At 35.2% G+C, this 21,242-nt stretch overlaps 1 protein-coding gene across 2 annotated transcripts in view; it reads right to left on the minus strand.

The window, feature by feature from the left end:
• Positions 1–821: 821 nt before the first annotated feature.
• The window catches only part of DIS3 (DIS3 homolog, exosome endoribonuclease and 3'-5' exoribonuclease), a 28,007-nt gene continuing 7,586 nt past the window's right edge, over positions 822–21,242 (minus strand). For both annotated transcript variants that reach the window (XM_059995622.1, XM_059995623.1), the window contains exons 5-21: positions 17,405–17,572; positions 16,488–16,652; positions 15,206–15,319; positions 14,937–15,074; positions 14,209–14,355; positions 13,715–13,831; positions 13,350–13,451; positions 12,334–12,398; positions 12,163–12,247; positions 10,570–10,697; positions 7,634–7,720; positions 5,358–5,514; positions 3,849–4,063; positions 3,572–3,740; positions 3,286–3,444; positions 2,467–2,589; positions 822–1,818 (exon numbers count right to left, since the gene is read on the minus strand). In XM_059995622.1, the coding sequence (XP_059851605.1) occupies positions 1,735–1,818; positions 2,467–2,589; positions 3,286–3,444; positions 3,572–3,740; positions 3,849–4,063; positions 5,358–5,514; positions 7,634–7,720; positions 10,570–10,697; positions 12,163–12,247; positions 12,334–12,398; positions 13,350–13,451; positions 13,715–13,831; positions 14,209–14,355; positions 14,937–15,074; positions 15,206–15,319; positions 16,488–16,652; positions 17,405–17,572 (2,223 nt within the window). In that variant the 3' untranslated portion in view covers positions 822–1,734. The remainder of the gene's footprint in view (positions 1,819–2,466; positions 2,590–3,285; positions 3,445–3,571; positions 3,741–3,848; positions 4,064–5,357; positions 5,515–7,633; positions 7,721–10,569; positions 10,698–12,162; positions 12,248–12,333; positions 12,399–13,349; positions 13,452–13,714; positions 13,832–14,208; positions 14,356–14,936; positions 15,075–15,205; positions 15,320–16,487; positions 16,653–17,404; positions 17,573–21,242) is intronic.

Genomic DNA, 21,242 nt, shown 5'->3' on the forward strand with positions numbered 1-21,242 from the left:
CTGGTCATCTTGAACTACTCAACAGGGACTAGAGCCTGAAGCAGGCCTTCTTCATAGAAGAGGTGTAAGAAAACAAACCTGGAAAGACAGATGTGAGGTCAGCATAGCCTTGTTTTACCCAGAAGCCTTCCTTTTCCTCGACTGCAGGTAAACTATGGCCCATGAGCAAAGAATTTTTCAATGGCTGGGGGGAAAGGTGCAGCATGGAAATTGAATTTAGTAGTATTTTGTTAAACACATGAAAATTAGGAAATTATTTCAATTTCCCTGCCCGTAAACAAGGTCTTGTTGGAACGTAGCCATGCTCGGTTGTTTACATATAGTCCGTGGCTGCTTTCATTCTGTAAGAGCAGAGGAGTGAGTGGAGAGCTATGGTTGTGACAGAAACCACCCGGCTGGCACAGCCTGACTTGTCCGGCCTTCACAGAAAAGGCTTGCCCACCGCTTTAGGCGTTAGTCCCCTCAAGGCTCTCCGAATGAAACAAGTTCTGCCTCAATGTATGGATGTTTTCCTCAGTAACAGGAAATGGGAACAATCATTTTAATTACTGAAGTGCCTGAATGTACACATTGGAACTATTCTCACTTACTACACCTGCCGATGTGTTCGCCAGTCACTTCTCACTGTACTGCAAGCTCCTTCAGGGCAGAGATCGTTTACTTGACTGGTGAGGAACCTGGTACAGTGTCGGTACTTCAGAAATTGAATGAGCCAAGTAAAATGTTTTAAGGTAACTCTATCTCGAAATATTCTTGAAGACACCTATTTTATCATTAATAATCTTTGTGGTTGACAAGGAAGTAGGCACGGGCACACCAAGTAGCAGTACTTCAATCTGTTCCCTTTAATGTCCTCATGCAACCCCTCCTTTCCTCCATAATCTGATATATATGCAATTTAAAAGCCATTATTAATTGCCTCCTTATTTTATAAGTAACACGATGTGATGTTTAAAGGGCCATCTCTATTCTTTCTTTGAACCCTAATGCCTTATTTTCGGGGAGATATTTGAGCTGAAGGTCAAGGATGATGATCACACTTATTATCTGGTATTAAAAAAAAACTATTTTTCCAGTTAGATCAAAATATTCTACTTCACCTTCTTTCAACACCCAATTCCCAAACATTCACAGCTGTTCAAGAACCACTAATAAAATGCAGGAGGCTTTTTAACAGTACAGGAACACTTAGTATAAGTCAGGTAAATTAAAGGTGGCAAAGGAGATTAAATGCTGAAGTCCCTGACAGCTCCTGACTTCACTGTCTTGAAATCTAAAAACTGCCGTACCACACACTGACAGCTTTCAAGACTCAGAAAGAATAGACTGTTCCTTCTAAAAATGTTATATTTTCTCCATAGGAAAATTACAGTTTTTTTCTATCAATAGTAGATAATCAAATTACTTATGCAAAATTCATCTCCTCTTCAGTGAGCAGATGAGTGCTCCCTTTAAATGATCTTTACAGATCCCTCAAGTTGTTATCCTGTCACTATTTAAGTGATGGTTATTCAATCGAATTTTTCTGCATAAGTAGTTCTGTTCAATCCAGAAAGGAAGTAGTATGATGGGACAGACACAGTCAACAGTTCAATAAAAATGCAAATTTCAAAAATTATTAAAATGTGCTTAGAAGTAACAAACTATCACACACTTCTTAGGTTTACAAGTGTTCCCTCAATATTTTTTTTTTAAGGAAGCCAATCTTTGAAGCTTTTTTTTTCTTGACTGTAGCTATTTTTGAAGCTTCTTCTTCTTTGTCTCTGGTTCACTAATGTCCATGTTTGAAGTATCAGTAGGAACGCTTATTCCTGGTATCTAAAGTAATGCAAATGGGAAAAATAGATGAGTAAAAGCGTAAAATAAGGAATAAATCTTTCTCATCTTCCCCTTCCCCACTGATGCTTTTAAGTTCAAAAAGATGCAGGGGTGGTAGGGGGAAGAAGGAGCAGATTTTCCACAGGATATATGTGTTGGTATGTATTTCACACACAAAGGAACAGTGGTTCAGAATGTAAAAGGCAGACATGATCTCAGCAGGTAGAAGCATGTCATTTGGGAAGGGTGGGTTTAACCAAAACGTTCAATTTATCCTAGCTGTGAGCCACTCTGTCAGGATCAGAGGCCTCAGGTGTGTCGGGGGCAGAGCCAAGGTTAAGAACCAATGTCTTAGGTGGAAACACACTTTAACTTGATCTTCAAAAGTGTGGATTTCAGAAAGAACTAGGCAGATCTCAGAACTCCACTTTTGGCCCCAAGGACCTCAGAAGAAGCCCAGATGCCTGGGTTCCCATGGCCTAAGGAAATCAGTGAGAAAATAGGATTTCCTATGCAGATATTTGTCTTCCACAATACTTACAGGATTCTATCCTTAAACAGGAATAACTTATGACTATATCACTCTCTTTCACAAAATACATACTGTTTATTCCACCACAACATGGACACTCTTAAGTTTGGTCTTACCTGTGGTTCTACCAGGGACATTCGGATCTTCTGATGCTGAAGATTAGATGAGTCTAACATGATTTTCACTTTAACTTTATCAAATATATGAAACACTGTATCTTCTATTTTAAGTGATGGTATCTAAACAAAACACATTTTACTATTTTTAATTGCTTTCTTACACTTGAGGCTTGGTTCTAATTCTTTATAATTTATCTTCCATATTAATTTAAAAGTTTAAATTCTAAAATAACTTCAATATTTATTCAGTATCTAGGTGTTCAACATAACAAAAACCACTAATCTAACAAACTCATACATATGACCTAATTATGTGCAAACCTCCCCCTTTCATTAATGTGGTCCCAATATATATTCATTAACTGTAGGATTCTCACCCCTTTAATTAGCAAATTGTTGGTGTTATACAGGAGCACAAAGGTAATGTGGGCAGAATTTATTGTTCTGTAGTTCTACTAAGATTAGGGAAGTAGGGAGTGTGTCAGGTAAGAGACACTTGGAATTGGTTGAAAAAATTCCCTTCTTGGAGCTATAAACAGCCATTTATTCCTTTACTTTAATCCATTTGTCCACTAGGGACAAAGCATAATTCAAGTTTTCCTTAGAGGGGAAAACTTTTCATGGTATAAAAGAAAGAAATCAAGAAAAACTTTTGTATATGGCAAGAAACACTGAGCTGAGAAATTGAGTAAAACGATAAGCTTAGCTAGCATAAAGTTCTGTAGGGTACAAAAATAATTTTACCCTTTATAGGTACCATTTGCAACTGTCCCCCCTCCAAAAAAAGCCAAAATAAAAACATTAGAAATACTGTACCTCATCATCGTAAGTAAGCCGTGGCTTTGGTTTGTCCTTTTCTTCAAAAAACACTGTACCTTCTAATCCATACTTTGGAATTAACACCACAAGAGCATTCTTTCTCACAAATAGAATATAAGCTTCTTCACTTACTATTCCTTTGCTTTTGAAAAATAACTGTAAAAAAGCATACAACCTTATCAAGGATTGTCTTAAGGTATTTTGAAGTTAACAAAAAAAAAAAATTCTGCAATTAAAAGTGAATGAAACTTCATTTCTAACATTAGTGATAGAAGGCAAATACCTGGGTATGAAAAGCCACAGATGCACGCTGAGCGTACTGTGCCATTTTGTGCCGAAAATTGAGATTTTTACATACTTCTGCAAGCTTGTGTTTGTCTGTCAACTCTGGGTAAGTGCAGTCAGCCCCGACAGCCACAGCCAATAACCGATGAACGATGATGTCTGCGTATCTAGATATATGAAGGAGAAATAAGAATCATGCTATGTTAACATTAAAATATCCTTTTAAAATTTGAAATCAACTGTTTTCTATCTCTAATTTCATAAGGAAAAAGTACCTTCGGATGGGTGAAGTAAAATGTGTGTATATTGGGGACGCTAAGCCATAGTGATGAAAATCAGTATCCATTCCAGAGCAGAAGTACACAGCTTGCATCATGCAGCGAGTTGCCAATATTCTTAACAGGGTGTTTAGATATGGGAAGGTAAGTGAATCAGCCCGGTCCAAAGAGTCAGCCAAAGCCTTGGCTGTATCAGTTTTAATTTCCAAATTCTGTGGATAAAAAAGAGGGGAAAACGCATCATATTAAACATTTTAAAATCACTACCAGCATGTCTTCAAAATATAACCAATCAGATTGAACAAATATGGTGGTTTTTGACCACATATTCAGTGTTTATATCTTTTATCCTAAACCTAGGAGAACTAAAATTAAAGTCATAAAAAGTAATGGCTGTTTTTTGCAACATTAAACCTTAAATTTTTCTGAACGCATTTGAAGGTACTACAGTATCAACATTCTTAAGAAATTTCAAGGGGAAGAGAATATTGGGAGCAGTAGTGCTATCTCTCAAAGTCCAATCTGTACTTGCCTTATCTCTGTTGGGGCAGAAAAAAATCAAAGTAGATCTGGATATTTTTCAGCATATCTGGATTTTCTCTGCAGAGTTTCCCTCCATTCAAAGTAGAAGATCAGAGGCAAAATAAAACTGTATTGGTTACTACAGCTCAACGTGCTGATACAGCAATTGGCTGCTTGTTTTACTTTGGGAGATGAGGCAAAAATACTTATATCTTCCTTCCTCTACCCAGGTCATAGAAAGAAATAGGACAGTAAGAGAAAATTCTCCAATTTACAGTACAATCCTTAGAGCAGAGGAGAAGCTGATTCTGTTCTGATGGATATGATAGGAGCAGGCCCACCATAAAGGTCTGAAAAATCAGAAATCAACGTCATCCTGTTAGAATAATACCCTGAAATCCAAGCCACAGTCACCCCAAGTGTAGGGATAATCATGCCTAAATAAGTCTACTAACCAGACGCAGGGAGCATAAGGGGCTGAGGAAACGGGTGCCCTTTCTATGTTCTTCCTTTTTTCCACATATGCAAAAATGGACTTCTTTCTTAGGGACATGACATAAAGAGGGCTTAAGTGAGTTGAAGATAAAGAGAAAAAAAAAACTATCTGTTAAGTCTCTAAAGGTAGACAGTTTGGAGGAGGCATGAAATAATACAGGCATAAAAAACATGTGTAAAGGCACAGAGATATGGAAGAGCTTAATACGTTCAGGATATTATAAATAACTTAGTCTAGAATATCTGGCTTTAGTATAGGGCTCTCTTTATTTAAAGACATTAAAGGATTTTATTAAACAAATGATTTCAAGGTGCGAAGAGATGACCACACCCAAGTTAGATGACTTCTTTTTTAATTGAAAGAACTACGGGCATATTTTTGCATCAGGAGACAACAAAATTTTTATGGAAATGTAAATATAGATTATTCAGTGCAATGGCTGGATCACTACACAAATACAGATGCTTTTTCAAACTATGTGACCTTACCTTGGATTTAGCTGCCTTAACAAGAATTTCGTAATTTGATGGAGGAGGGGCAGGATGTTTTCGAAGCAGAGCATGCTCAGGAAATTCTTCGTGAATTTTTTTTGCAACAGAGATATTGGCAAGTAACATAAATTCTTCCACCATGGAATTTGTTTCTCTGCCAATGGCAAAATCGTTAAATAAGGAAAAAGAATGAGACTTCTATATATCGTTCACAGGTTACCTTCTCTACCAAGAGATAATGAAAATTCCTATGTAAACATTCATGTGTGTATGCACATGTGTTTTTTTAAGAACTTAGTATCCCTTTCATTTCTCAGCTACTGTGCTAACGATCTCTTACTAGGCATCTACTCCATGAGTAAATCTCACGCTAGAAGAGACTTTACAAATGGCAATAAAAAACAGAAGCTTTGGGCTTCCCTGGAGGCGCAGTGGTTGAGAGTCCGCCTGCCGGTGCAGGGGACTACGGGTTCGTGCCCCGCACCGGGAAGATCCCACATGCCGCGGAGCGGCTGGGCCCGTAAGCCATGGCCACTGAGCCTGCGCGTCCGGAGCCTGTGCTCCGCAACAGGAGAGGCCACAACAGTGAGAGGCCCGCGTACCGCAAAAAAAAAAAAAAAAAAAAACCAGAAGCTTTAGTAACTCTAGTAATATATAAAATTTAAATCATAAGCATTTTCACCTCTTTATACTGAGTACAAAGAGATTTTTATTCAATTATAAGTCCACAGAAATAAAGTTTTCTAAGAATTAAAAGCTATTTAGGTCATATCAATTTTGGCTTTAAAAAAATGAAAACTTTCACTAATAAACTTTCACCCCAAAACGAAGAGATATTTAAAATAGCTATTTTGGGTGCGTATTATGGCCCAGGCATTGTGCTATAAGTGCTATATACATTGCGATATGTGTGTGTGTATACATACACATATACAATACATATACACACATATGTATATATATATATATGGATATAGATATTAGTCCTGTTTTGCAGGTGAGAAAACTAAAGATGTGTAACATTATTCTCTTGCTCAAGATTAGAATTATCAGTAGAAACAGGATCTGAGCCCATATAATCTGACTTCAAAGCTCTTAACCAATGTGATATTGTTTTTCATTCTACATAGCCTATGTCTACTTAAAATTTAGTTTAGTAAATGATCTGTGTTGTTTAATAGTGCTTTCTTTCTCCCAAGTTACTGAACATGCATTATTAATCTGTCATTCATGTTTCCATTTTTAACAACATCTTATAACTTCTTGACAAGATTCCTAAAATATATTAATTTTTTTTTTTTTAATATTAGGAAGACCTCTAATTGTACCTTTAAAACTATGGGACAATCTCTTAGAAATGTGGTTTTTCTTCTTGGTAAGAAGAAATGGGTGATGTTCTGCTTTGGCAAAACTAGATTCAAGATCTTCCTCAAAAAAGCCCTTGGTATTGGGTTCACTGTTCCTATTAACATTAGACTTATTTGCACAGAAATTCACCCAAAGGTATTTTTAAATTTTAGCTCTAATGCTATAACGCACACACTGGTCCTAACTAACAAACTTGAGAATATTCCCATTTTTAATCCTTGGTCATCTACTAGAAAAGTGTAAATGCATGATTAATTTCCGATCACCTTACATAACAGGCATGGAAAAGAGGCCTAACTCTGATTTAATCCAAAACAACCTTGCTCCCTAAATCTTAGCCCAAATCAATAAAACTGTAACAACAATACCTAACCTCTGACTATTCTTCGCAACACCCTATGAGGTAGGTACCATTACCAATCCTATTTTACTGACAAATAAATCGAGTCATAGAGAGGTCAAATAACTTGACCGGAGTCACTGGCAGAAGTGGGATCCAAATCTAGGCAGTCTGGCTTCAAAGCCCAGTGTTTGGCCACTATTCTACCCTATCACAGTATATTCTCTATTAAATACATAAGAAATTAATGAGGGTAATCTTCCTTTACTTACCATAGCTATTACTAGTCAAGTTCTAATATACCACACATTAAGACAAACCAAACTGGCAGTTTTCCTTTTATAATATTTATCTTATAAATAAGATACATAGGTTTTATATAAAAAAGACTAGAAAGTGAAATCATTTACTTTTCTCTATATTTCATAAGTAAAAAAAACTCTGTAGAAATCATAACCCTACTAAAAATAGATATTTGGGGTACAAATATGTTTTATTAATATATATATTAGATATTACCTTAAAATCAAAATCTTATCTACTACCCATCAAAAAAATTGCATACCTAAGTTCCTTGGTCTGCAGATCTATAGGATCATGAGTTTCACTGTCCATGTGGAATCGAACTTCTGGAGAAGAAAGAGTCAAAGCCCTAAATAAGATAAAGAGGTGAATCAGTCATGTGAGCAGTAACAGATATAATTCTGGAAGTGATTCTTTTAAAACAGAAAATGATTAGAGCAAGTGCATAACAGTTTTTCTTATGAAAGCTTTATGACCATCTGCTAAGTTTTATGTTCCATTTTCACGGATAGCCTAATATTTTACAGCTCTAAAATGCATTTAAAAAGGGAGGACAGTAGCAACACAACAAAATGAGTCCTTGTGTTTCTCAGGATTTGAATGACTTCTGTACCGAAACTGAGTTTTTACTTAGCTACAAGAGTTTGTAATCAGTTTTATAAATAAAGAAGGTAATCAATAGTATTTTATTTACTATAGGAAACAATGTATTAGGGTGAGGGATGGTGGAGAGAGGCAAAAGGGAAGCTGCCATGGGTAGATCAGTAACATCAGAAGATCCCCAGTTCGAAAGTATCTTCCACATACACTCAACCAAGGAGAGGAGACAAACTACAACTAATGTCACAAACACTAATGGCTATTAATATCTGAGTGCTGTGGGTCAGAGAGTGCACTAGGCTAAGTGCTTTACATGCACAGTTCATTTAATGATTTGGCAAGTTCTCCTTTGAAAAGTAAATTCCCACAAGGCAAGGCAAGTATAATGTTTCTACACACCTTGATGCTATTTTCATCAGGTCAGCTCCAAATCAACCTAAAACTAAGAATTTTAATGAGGCTGGGTAACTTTGGACAATCACAAAAAAGGGAAAAAGATGATTTGGGGCAAGTTAAGTGGGATTCCAAGTCCTTTTTTCCCTTGACTCTTCACCTTTATTAGAAGAACTACAGAAGAAATACTAGAGAGGGAATCCCGACAAATATTCCTTTCTTTCCATGCATAATTTACTATAAGGTTCTAAACCACAATTAATCTGTGTTAATCTATACATCTTGACCTAAAGAGCAAGGTATACTAATCACATTTTGATCACTTTTTCTTCACAGAACATTTAAAACGTGACATTTATTCTTTAACATAGACATATGATAAATATAATTTAAGACACAACACAACCTTTAAGAAGGTGAAAGACACCAATTTTTTTTTTTACTGATTCCTTTCTCTATTCATCCTAAGACTGAGAAGACTCGATGATATGTTTTACCAGTAGATGACTATCTATCAATACTTACAAAACTAGAAGTACAGTGTTCAAGTTAACGAAATATCTTTCCTGTCCTAATTAGCGGAAGCTGTTACAGATGCAAATTTACATCTCTTACTTTAAAACTGCCAAAATAAATACAGTTTCAATTTGTTTTATTCACTTTGCTTTTACAACAAACTTTCTTCTGATGCCTGGCATACTGAAAACCTTCAATAAATGAATACTTGATGAAAAATGTGTTGTTTTGTATTACAAAAGAAATCTAACTATACTCATCTTATTTACACCTTAAGGACAAACTTGAGCAATAATTTCATTGGGTTTTACTACATCCAAATTATCCTTATATAGTTCCAAGTTTCAGGAGAAAATTCCCAGAAAACTGAAGTGTGAGTAGAGATAGGGTTGGCTCAGCATAAATGCCTAGAACAACAATGTCCAATGGAACTTTCTGCAGGGATGGAAATGTTCTCAATCCACCTTGTCCAACATGGTAGCCACTAGCCAAATGTGGCTACTGAGGACTTGAAATATGGCTAGTGTGACTCAGGAACTGAATTTTTTATTTTAATTTTAATGAATTTTAATTTAAATAGGCACATCTTATGAAAACAGCACAGATCTAGAGTTTGCACTCCCCAACAAAAACACTTTTAGTAACTACTTGTGACCCTACCCTAGATGGGCACAGGAACCCAGAGACCAACATATGAAAGGCTCAAGAACCTGCTTTACTCTGACAGTTGATGTTTTTCAAGAATCAAATTTCTTCTAACTATTTCAACAAGTTTGGGTACTTGGATACTCCTTAAAACTCCTCTGCAGTTTGGCAAATGCCATGATATAACAGTTAAAAGTTGTAAACCTGCCGCTAGCAATCAGATCTTTGGTAAGACTGCTTCTAGGTAACTCTTAATCATTTAAAAAATGAAGGTGTTGGGGGCTTCCCTGGTGGCACAGTGGTTGAGAATCTGCCTGACAATGCAGGGGACACGGGTTCGAGCCCTGGTCTGGGAAGATCCCACATGCCGCGGAGCAACTAGACCCGTGAGCCACAACTACTGAGCCTGCGTGTCTGGAGCCTGTGCTCCGCAACGGGAGAGGCCGCGACAGTGAGAGGCCTGTGCACCGCGATGAAGAGTGGCCCCCACTCGCCACAACTAGAGAAAGCCCTCGCACAGAAACAAAGACCCAACACAGCCAAAAATAATAAATAAATACATAAATAAAAATTAAAAAAAAAAAAAACTTTAAAAAAAAAAAATGAAGGTGTTGGATTAAACAACCTCTAAAATCTCTTCCAACTCTAAGTGCAAGAAGGACTTCATCTATATTTATTTTAATATCTGAAAACCAATGTTCAATCTTGAAACTCATTTCTAATTAAAATCAGGAACGATCCAAATAGAACAGTCTTAAGACAATCTTGCCTTCCTAGAATTTCTTCAAGATCTTTAACTCAAACATATCAAGATCTTTGACACAACAGAACTCTTGAACAAACCAGAATCAAGTCCAGAATCAAGCTGCTAATATTTAAAAAGGTATCTAGAAGAAACGGAATGTTTCTACTTAAGAGCCCCTATTCAGCCTATTAAATAATTCATCACTGTCCACGATAAAACACTTTAAAGAGTTCACAAGTTAGCTTAATGCCAGGATAGGTGAATTAAGACAAATCTTAATAACTATTTTTGAAATGTACCCATTTTCAATTCTTCCTTTTTTCAAAATTTTAGCTAGTTTATTTAGTCCACGGAGACTAGTAGTAATACTATCATTCATGGTTGCTGAATCAATTCTCATCTGAGCTTCAGCATATGTAAGGGAAGCCTAAAAAAGAAACCATATGTTAATACAATGCTTATAAAAACTGGCTTACTATGTTCTCATATTTCCACTATATAAAATCCATGATTTCAGAAAACCTAAAATCAGTAACAAAAGAAGAGATTCCTATCTATAATATTTATACTCCACACCTATGATTTCTGGTTCATTTACTCTTATCTGATGCATTACACAACATAAGCGAACTTATGTTAAAACAAAATAAAATGGTAGAATGGTTAGTAAATAGTTTAAACTATTTACTCATAGTTCAGTTAATGTATAAATACTTAGGTAATGTTAAAATAAAATAAAAGGAAGGTTAGATTCTCTGATAATGACTGTAAAGTGAAATCCTTTCCGGAGAACCAATACTGCCTTACTCACAGCAAATAATTAATAAAATTGTAATAGACTAGACATTGTGTTTTATAGGAAATCTACTAAATACCCAAAATTAGGTATTTAACCTAAGAATCGGAAAAATCATAGTACAAAACATTAATTTCCAATTACAATACAAATAGTACCTCTGTTCCTATTTCCCTCCTTATGTAAAACACCATTTTTTAGCTTTTTTTTTTCTAAGCAGCTTTTTGAGTAAAAATCAGGAATAGTACAAGAGAGTTAGGTGATGCAGACCAGGTCAGATTCTTGGGAGAACCAACTTATCTATTAGGGGATAAGAGTTCCCCATCTAAAAATGTTTTCTGTTATATGCTTACTAATTTTTTTTTCATATAATTTTGTTACACTGACCAAGTCTAGGAGAATTATAAACTCATCCTATTTAAAAATACTAATCTAGGAAAATTTAAATCATTCCCACATTACTATCTGTCAGTTTAACATTGCTTTCTTTCCAATCACTAGCTGATTAGAAAAGAATGATGTCAAAGGGAGAGAAAAAGCCAGCAAACTTGGAAAACAGATCATTGGAAGAAAAGTGGTTTGGCAAACATCAGAGGTAGATTCAGGGTAAAATGAGAACACAAGGGAATCTGGGGAAAAGTATTAAAAAAAGGAGAAGAATGAGAAACATAATCTGGCTCCGTTCTGTGTGAACATCGAGCTCAGGCTAGTCCTACTGGAATTCAACCATGATTTATCACATTATTTCAGTGAGAAAGTGTGAGGAACAAGGAGACGGTGTACATGCCATCTTTTAAAATACTAACCAGTTATAAACTGGGACAACTTCAAACACTGGAGTTCCTGAGTTAGGGCTAAAAGAAACCTACTTGGTCTCCTCAAGTATATAGGCTTGGTAAGTTTCTGAATACAGGAATAAACTCATTTCTAAATAACAGCAAAAATTAAGCAAGTAACTGAAAACAACTAGAGTTTGCTGCAACACTGGGGAAAAACTTCTTCTTATTATTAATAAGCCTAACTTTTTCAAAACAATCTAGAACATTGTTAAAAGCACCAAAGATGTTAAACATGAAGTAGTAACCATGAAACCAACCTTTGAATTAATGACACTTTTGGTAAACCTTGTTTTTAAGATTTCTGCATTGTGATTCATTTCCCAAATACATGAAAATGCCAACCTATGAGGAAAAATAGATGGTATCTGTTAATGGGAATCAGTTATAGAAGTAAATACTATGTTTTTATGAAGAAATGTGATAAGTACCTGTCAACGTTAGATCTTAGGGAACATAAGTTAGAGCTAAGCAACTCTGGAACCATGTCAATCCTCTGGAACAAATAAAATAGAGTTGTGGATTACCGAGCTGTCTCCACATGTTTTTTGAGGTTCTACTCTCAAATATCAATAGCATTGAACTTACAAGGGGGAAAAAAAGGCCTTTGTGAAAAGAAGTGAGAAAATGTGAAATAAAAAGTCTATTTCTAGAAAAGTAGTTACACACAATTTTTACAAGAGGGAAGCAATGAAAGAAAACTGGATTTCATGTCAGTCGGTCTAAGTTTAAGTTCTCTACACTACCCACCTAGCTGTGCTCTGAAACTTTGAAATCTCTGGTCTGTACAATACGTTTGTACCAGATAACAGACACAGGCCCTAATAGCTCTACGACTGGACCTTCCTCCAATACTTCACACAAACTACATGGTGTTTTCAACCTTCTAAAAAAAGAGAAACACTAAAATTTTATGGAAAAAAGCTACACAGAAGAACTTTGACAATGAATTTACCACAGACTAAGCTTAACTTTCCCTTCTACTTTCACAATTTTTCTCTGTAAGTTTATGGGAGCATACTTAATGAAGAATAAATGGTAAATTGTGACAGAACAGACTCGACTTAACTATATATAAGAAACAGAAAATATATTAATTACCCACCAATAATAAGTTAAACGCTACACAACAATTTATATCAACTACGTCTACTTGTTATTTGGGTCACTCAATAACAAAACACATTGCAATATTTTCACTGATTTAAGGCCATCTTATTCTATGTATGTCTTTTAGCTAATTCATGTACTATTCCAGACTGTTCAAGAATCCAAAAGTGCCCATGATTTTGACAAACTGCACAATTAACAAAGTAGTATTTCATATTTCACTATATACTGAGGCTGTCCTCTTCTCAGGAAATACCTCAGATGGTTTTATTATTAAGAATAAAACAGGTGATGGAAATGATGTATCAAAATTCCACTCTAAATTTAATATATTTACCTTTTCACAAAGATACACAGTTGTTCCCCTTCTAGCTGATTCTTGATCCAATGCATTTCCTGGTCTAATAAAATAGCTAACATCAGCAATATGAACACCAACCTTAAAAAGACAAAAAGGATGTCAACATGCTTAATTGGGTAAATGTACTAATGGAGTTCTAATGAGAAGAAATACGGCCAAAAGGAAAAAGGACCTTAGTCACAGTTACCATTTCAATTTTTTACATGCCCATTAGTCTCTGCAGCTACAACTGACTCTACTTGACATAAATAACTCACAAACAAATTCTACAATAGGTCAAAAGAAAATTAACTCAAGACCAGAACTATATTTGGATAGAACGTCATTATAATTATGAATACCTCCAAATTTCCATTTTCAAGTTCTCTACAATGGAGAGCATCATCTATATCAGTACATCCTGGGGGGTCCACACTACAAACACACAGATGTCTCAGGTCTTCTCTGTTTTTCATGTCCTAGAAGATGCCACATTATTAAGAAAGAAAAAACTATTTTGGTGGTACAGATGTAACACAAGCTCTTATGCAATCAACAATATCTATAAATTAAAAAAAAAACAGCTTTATTTCTTAATTATAACTGCACATCATGATTTATAACTTGTGAACTCTTCATCTTAGGAAAATTTGACATAAGCTAATGTCTGTCCCCTAGAAAAGTCTGTCTTTCAGTAAAGCAAATGATTTCCATGATACCTAAGAGTTCTGTACCAAACTAAATGCAGGGGAGGAGGGAACTACGGTTTCTACATATTTTAAAAAAACACATACAGAAATCAAACAAAATTAGTAGCTCAGATACAGTGATTCACTAAGAATTCTTTTCAACATACCTTCTCAGTGATGCTCCAGGGCATCTTTGGTAGAAGGCTAAGAACAGCCTGTGAGAAAGGCTGATGGGGAACATCATGCTCAAGTAACAAAACTTCCGTTTCAGTCTCTTTGTCTCCGACTTCACCTAAATTTTTTACAAAGTGCCCCTAAAACCAAAAGATATTATTAGAAAGGTGTATTTTACAGCTTTTTGTTTGGCAATTTATATTTTACTATCACATTAAATCCCTGAACATTTACATATCACTTTAGTATTTCTAAATGTTCTCCACACTTCTTAAAAATGACAACTAGGTAAATTAAAGCTAAAAATGAGAAAGACTTCTCAAGTGATTTATGGGGGAGACTTCCCAAGGGCCTGGTTCTCATATAAAAAGGTGTCTGTTTATTTTCTATTATTTTTCAAGTTTAAAATGTGCTTCAAATATCCTATCTTCCAAATTTGTTTATTTACAATCTACTTAGGTCTCAAATGCTGTTTTTGTAGTAGCTGTCACCAAAAGTTATTTGTTAGGAAGTCTGAGTAAAAGTCACCAAATGATTCACATTGGAATTTCCTAAAATTAATTTTCAGCTTGGACGTACACTTACCAGGTAACTGTGAAATACTTCTAGATCTCAGTATGTATTTTATACAAAAGCAGATTCTATTTTCAGTAAAAGAAGCAACTTTATTCCCAAAGTTTTAATTAAATATTCTAAAATAAAATGATTAATTCAAGCTTACATTTGGATATCTGGAATTTCTGGGCCAACCATCAATAGCAACAATAATTCTCTGCCCTTCTAATGTAGAGGCCTGTCTGGTTTCTATCCGAATTCTAGGGATTCTCTTATCAGCAGGAGTAAAGAGATGTCTTCTTGACTAGAGAAAATTAGGAAAAAAGATTTTACACATACAAAAAAGGCTGGGGATGGGGGCAAGGTGAGTGAGGGCTGTAAGTTCTATTCAATGTATTTCATTTTCTATTACATAGCAACATGCTCTTTACTCACCTCTTTAATATCAGACTTGGAAAGCATGCCACAATATGGTCTCCAGTTCCTTCTTATTATTCCAACAACTCTACCTGTAGGCTTTAACATTTTTTCACTTACAGCAGTCTTAAGCTGAGATGTAAAAATAAAAGTAAAAATCTTCAGTTATCTTTCCTGTAAGGATAATGAGACAATTTCCCTTCAAAATTAGAACACAGGTACTTTCTCAGGCAGTAAATTATGACATAAAACTAAGGAATTTTGATGCTTCAAAATTCTAGGCAAGAGCATGCCAAACAAAACTACAAAAACATTTCCATAGTAAAGCACCACAAAAAAACAAAAGTAATTGAATAAATATGTCAGAACTGGACTCTGCAGTTTTAATATGAAGATTTACTGACTTGCATACATGTGCGTGCACACACACACACACATGCACAGGTCTGGTAATTAAAAGACTAGGATTTTAGTACTAGTTTTCAATAATTAGCTGAGTGGCATTCATTAATTCATTAAAAAAGAGATGTATCTTTAAAGGTTCGTCCTTATCCAAAATATAAACCCAAACAAATAATAGTTTTTATTAGAAACAGCAGAAGAACCTTATGGTATTTCACCTCTAACACTCTCTTATGGCCTGGACTCTGCAAAGATAATGTTATAGTAAGACTCCAGAGTAGTGAATATAATTCATATAAAGAGAACTACTACTAATGTTGTGTGAATTCCAACTAATTGTATTATTGTTGTAATTCTAAAATGGGAAAATAAATAGGTCATATCAGGTAGACTTTAGGTCAAAAGAAACACCTGAAAGCACTCTCTTCATAATAAATATGGTAATAGAGAAGGAATTATTAAACAGACCTATTTGTAAGGGCCCAGAAGTACATCTCTTATGCTGAGGGAACTTTAACATTACATAAAGGCATTTCAGAAAATTTTAAATTTTTATTTACTTAAACCTCACTAATTCAGCCAGACCGTACACCTGAATGTCAGAATTCAAGTTTCATACTCAAGTCTTTTTGTATTTAAACCTTTGTTTTATTTGAGCAAAAGAAGACATTAATTTAAAAGCAGACTACTTAGAGGAAAAGAAATCAACTATGTGTATGACATATATTATTAAACTGACAGAACTATAATTTTATTCATTATACCTAGCGAATAAAATAAATATTAATAAAATAAATCTGAAAGCAATGAAACTTGTTTAATTTTTTCCAAAGACAATACATTAACAACTTATTCAAAGCTACACAGACAAAAAAATAAAACTTTCTTGGTTTCATACAATGCATTCTCTCTCCTCTTCTTTCTCCATATCATCTTCATTTTGACCTTCGTCAAGTAAAACCACAGAAGATGGTGCTACCCACTGATTCTTCGGAAGAAGCTCCACAGCCACAATATCTTCATGAATAGCTCGGTTTAAATTTTTAAGTCCTTGTAAGATTATCTGTGTGAAACAGCAAATGACACGTGCCCAGATATTTTCAAAGGCAATATAATAATGGGAAGGTTGCCTACAGAAGTTTAGATATATTCTGATGTCTCTATGTTTCTATTTCCCCTCCTTTATATATTTTCTTCCTTTATAGTGGGGCCCTTTACTCTGCCCTCTTAATTTCTCAATAGCAAATAGAAAAAACATGGTCAGAAAATATGGGTTGTGTTCATGGCTCTACCATAACTCTTACATTAGTACCACAATTTCTTAATCTCTCTAAATCTCAGGGTCCTGATTGGTAAAACAAAAAAGAGAGTACCTACTCTTACAGGCAGAGTTGAAAATATATGAAATGCAGCATTCAAAGCAATGAGATGAGTACCTGCCCAATAGTGAGCACCCCAAAACAACTGCTATTTGCTTTAAAGTGTGTGAAGCTCTCCAGAGCAATTATACATTATGTAAATAGTATTTCCCACAATAGATCATAATACAGAAAATAAAGGTACCATAGTGGGGTTTTTTATTGATTAGATTTTTATTCTCTTAAAAGTGGGTTAATAGTTCTTTTCCTCAATAAGCAGTTTTTTGAAAAAGTGATTAATTCTACTAGTATCTACGACCTTTCACATAACTTTCTTCAAGCTGATAAATTGGGAGGATAAAGCAAACTTAACTTCTTGTACAAAAATGTTAAACACTTGTGAAAAAAAAAGAACAGAAAACATTTTAGTGTAAAAGGAATTTATGTACACACTTGCCTCTTTATTGTCTTCAGTGTCACCATGAACCCATACTGTAGCTTCTAAGTAATTTTCCCTGCTAGCTCTAAATGTCCCTTGAAGGTATGCACCAGATTTTATGCCTTGTTGTAGCTTACTTAATGGAAGATGCTCTGAAAATATTATTTTTCCACTATCTATTTCATTCTGTGAAATAAACAAACCAAGAGATATAGTTAGTAGTGAGTCTTTTGTATGCTCCATATACAACTATTAACACCATCAGGTATTTTTTAAAACAACCGTCACATTATGGTATATACCACTGTATGAATTTGAATGAACATAGCACAGTAAGAAAAAAAAGCTTTCTATTCTTAGAAATACACAAACATTTCCATTTCATTATATTTAGGTGTCAGCTACAGATGCAGAACACTAAGAAACTCTGTGTACCCCCTTACCCCTACCCAGGCCTCCTGGAATGAAGGTGTGTAGTTAGGTGATCAAGTGAGCGGGTAGGTATATAAAGGGTAATGGAAAGCCTCAACTGCATGAAAAGACTGTGGTTCCTGAAAGCACAAGAAAAGCTATTTTTATTTGGATTATTTTAAACAGCTAAGGATGTTAAATAGACGTAGGCTGGCGTCTACTGTAGATCTACCACAACACCTTCCAGGATTCTCTAAGACCTCAACATCCACAATCCTGACTGCTTGGCTCCTTTAGTTTTCTTCATTTCCTAAATTCCCTACCTTCTGAGGAGATCACTTTACACCTTCTTTTTTCCTGCTTAACTCTCCAAGTTCCTTGTCTTCCTTCCTCACTCTCAGATGAAGGACCTCAATCTCCACACTGAGAATCAGAAGCAGTCACTCGAGACCTACTTCACCTCCCTACCACTGAATCTGCTCACCTATGTGAGCATCTCCTCTCCTCTATTCAACAACTTTGTCCTATAATTACTTTCTCTCTCTGGAATCAAATTTCCCCCCCTCTCTACTATAACATCCTCACCATCATATAAACTAATATAACCTATTTTTAAAAAATATGGACCTATTAAATACTATGATCCATTAAATAAATTAATGATATGGTCTATTAAAATACATTAATTAACTGATTATTTCCTCATAGCCCCAATCTATCACCAAGTCCTAAAATCAACAAAATATTTGTATCAACAAAATATACCCAATATCTGATCTACTTCTCACCATCTTAACTGCTGCTACCGTGATCCAATTTTCTGTCTTGTCTCCCAGGGGTACTAAAATATCCTCCTAACTGGAGGACCTTGCTTCTAATCTATTCTCCTTAGAGCAGCCAAAATGGATATTACTACTCTCCTGCTCAACAGCTGTCTAGCACTCATGGGCTAAAATCCAGTTTTTTTTTCCATGACTCACTACACCCTAAATGATCTGGTCTCTACCTACATTTCTGACTTCATCCCTAACATTTTCTCCCTTGCTCACTCCATCCAGCCACACTTTTAGCTATTTCTTGATCTTGCCAACTTATTCTAACCTCAGAGACTTTGAACTTACTGTTCCTTCTGCATGAAATGCTCTTCCCCTAGTTAATGTTAATACATGGTTAACTCCCTTACATAAAGTAGCTAAAATGTCTCTGTTTCAAAGCAATTTGCTTTGTTAACATCCCTCCTAGCTCAGCTTAGACATTACTTCTATCAGGAAGCCTTGACATCCCAAATCGGGGTTAGATGCCCTTGCTAAGTTCAGTCAATTCTCCTATAATGTTTGTTTTGAAAACACAAATGTGTTCCAATGCAATTGATATATTAAAAAATACCAGGTGACAACATAGGAGCACCTCAATACATGAGGCAAATGATAACAGCCATAAAAGAGGAAATCGACAGTAACACAACCATAGTAGGTGACTTTAACACCCCACTTTCACCAGTGGACAAATCTTCCAAAATGAAAATAAATAAGGAAACAAAAGCTTTAAATGATACATTAAACAAGATGGACTTAATTGATATTTATAGGACATTCCATCCAAAAACAACAAAATACACTTTCTTCTGAAATGTTCATGGATCATTCTCCAGTATAGACCATATCTTGGGTCAACAACTCAAGCTTTGGTAAACGTAAGAAAATTGAAATCGTATCAAGTATCTTTTCCAACAACAACACTATGAGACTAGATATCAATTACAGGAAAAAAATCTGTCAAAACTACAAACACATGGAGGCTAAACAATATGCTACTAAATAACCAAGAGATCACTGAAGAAATCAAAGAGGAAATCAAAAATACCTAGCAACAAATGACAATGAAAACACGACAACCCAAAACCTATGGGAGGAGCAAAAGCAATTCTAAGACAGAAGTTTATAGCAATACAATCCTACCTCAAGAAACAAGAAAAATCACAAATAAAAAACCTAACCTTACACCTAAAGGAATTAGAGGAAAAGAACAAAAACAACCCAAAGTTAGCAGAAGGAAAGAAATCATAAAGATCAGATCAGAAATAAATGAAAAAGAAATGAAGGAAACAGTAGCAAAGATCAATAAAACTAAAAGCTGGTTCTTTGAGAAGATAAACAAAATTGATAAACCATTAGCCAGACTCATCAAGAAAAACAGGGAGAAGACTCAAATCAACAGAATTAGAAATGAAAAAGAAGAAGCAACAACTGACACTGCAGAAATACAAAGGATCATGAGAGATTACAACAAGTAACTATATGCCAATAAAGTACACAACCTGGAAGAAATGGACAAATTCTTAGAAAAGCACAACCTTCCAAGACTGACCAGGAAATAGAAAACACAAACAGACCAATCACAAGCACTGAAATTGAGACTGTGATTAAAAACCTTCCAACAAACAAAACCCAGGACCAGATGGCTTCACAGGCAAACTCTATCAAACATTTAGAGAAGAGCTAACACCTATCCTTCTCAAACTCTTCCAAAATATAGCAGAGGGAGGAACACTCCCAAACTCATTCTATGAAGCCACCATCACCCTGATACCAAAATCACACAAAGATGTCACAAAGAAAGAAAACTACAGGCCAATATCACTGGTGAACATAGATGCAAAATCCTCAACAAAACACTAGCAAACAGATTCCAACAACATATTAAAAGGATCATACACCATGATCAAGTGGGGTTTACCCCAGGAATGCAAGGATTCACTGTTGGCAGATGACATGATACTATACATAGAGAATCCTAAAGATGCTACCAGAAAACTACTAGAGCTAATCAATGAATTTGGTAAAGTAGCAGGATACAAAATTAATGCACAGAAATCTCTTGCATTCCTATACACTAATGATGAAAAATCTGAAAGAGAATTTAAGGAAACACTCCCTTTTACCACTGCAACAAAAAGAATAAAATACCTAGGAATAAACCTACCTAAGGAGACAAAGACCTGTATGCAGAAAACTATAACACACTGATGAAAGAAATTAAAGATGATACAAATAGATGGAGAGATACACCATGTTCTTGCATTGGAAGAGTCAACATTGTGAAAGTGACTATACTACCCAAAGCAATCTACAGATTCAATGCAATCCCTATAAAACTACCAATGGCATTTTTCACAGAACTAGAACAAAAAATTTCACAATTTGTATAGAAACACAAAAGACCACCAAAAGCCAAAGCAATCTTGAGAATGAAAAATGGAGCTGGAGGAATCAGGCTCCCTGACTTCAGACTATACTACAAAGCTACAGTAATCAAGATAGTATGGTACTGGAACAAAACCAGAAATATAGATCAGTGGAACTGGATAGAAAGCCCAGAGATAAACCCATGCACATGTGGTCACCTTATTTTTTTTATTTTTATTTTTTTTGTGGTACACGGGCCT

The sequence above is a fragment of the Delphinus delphis genome, chromosome 18 (genome assembly GCF_949987515.2).
Source record: "Delphinus delphis chromosome 18, mDelDel1.2, whole genome shotgun sequence".
NCBI lineage: Eukaryota > Metazoa > Chordata > Mammalia > Artiodactyla > Delphinidae > Delphinus > Delphinus delphis.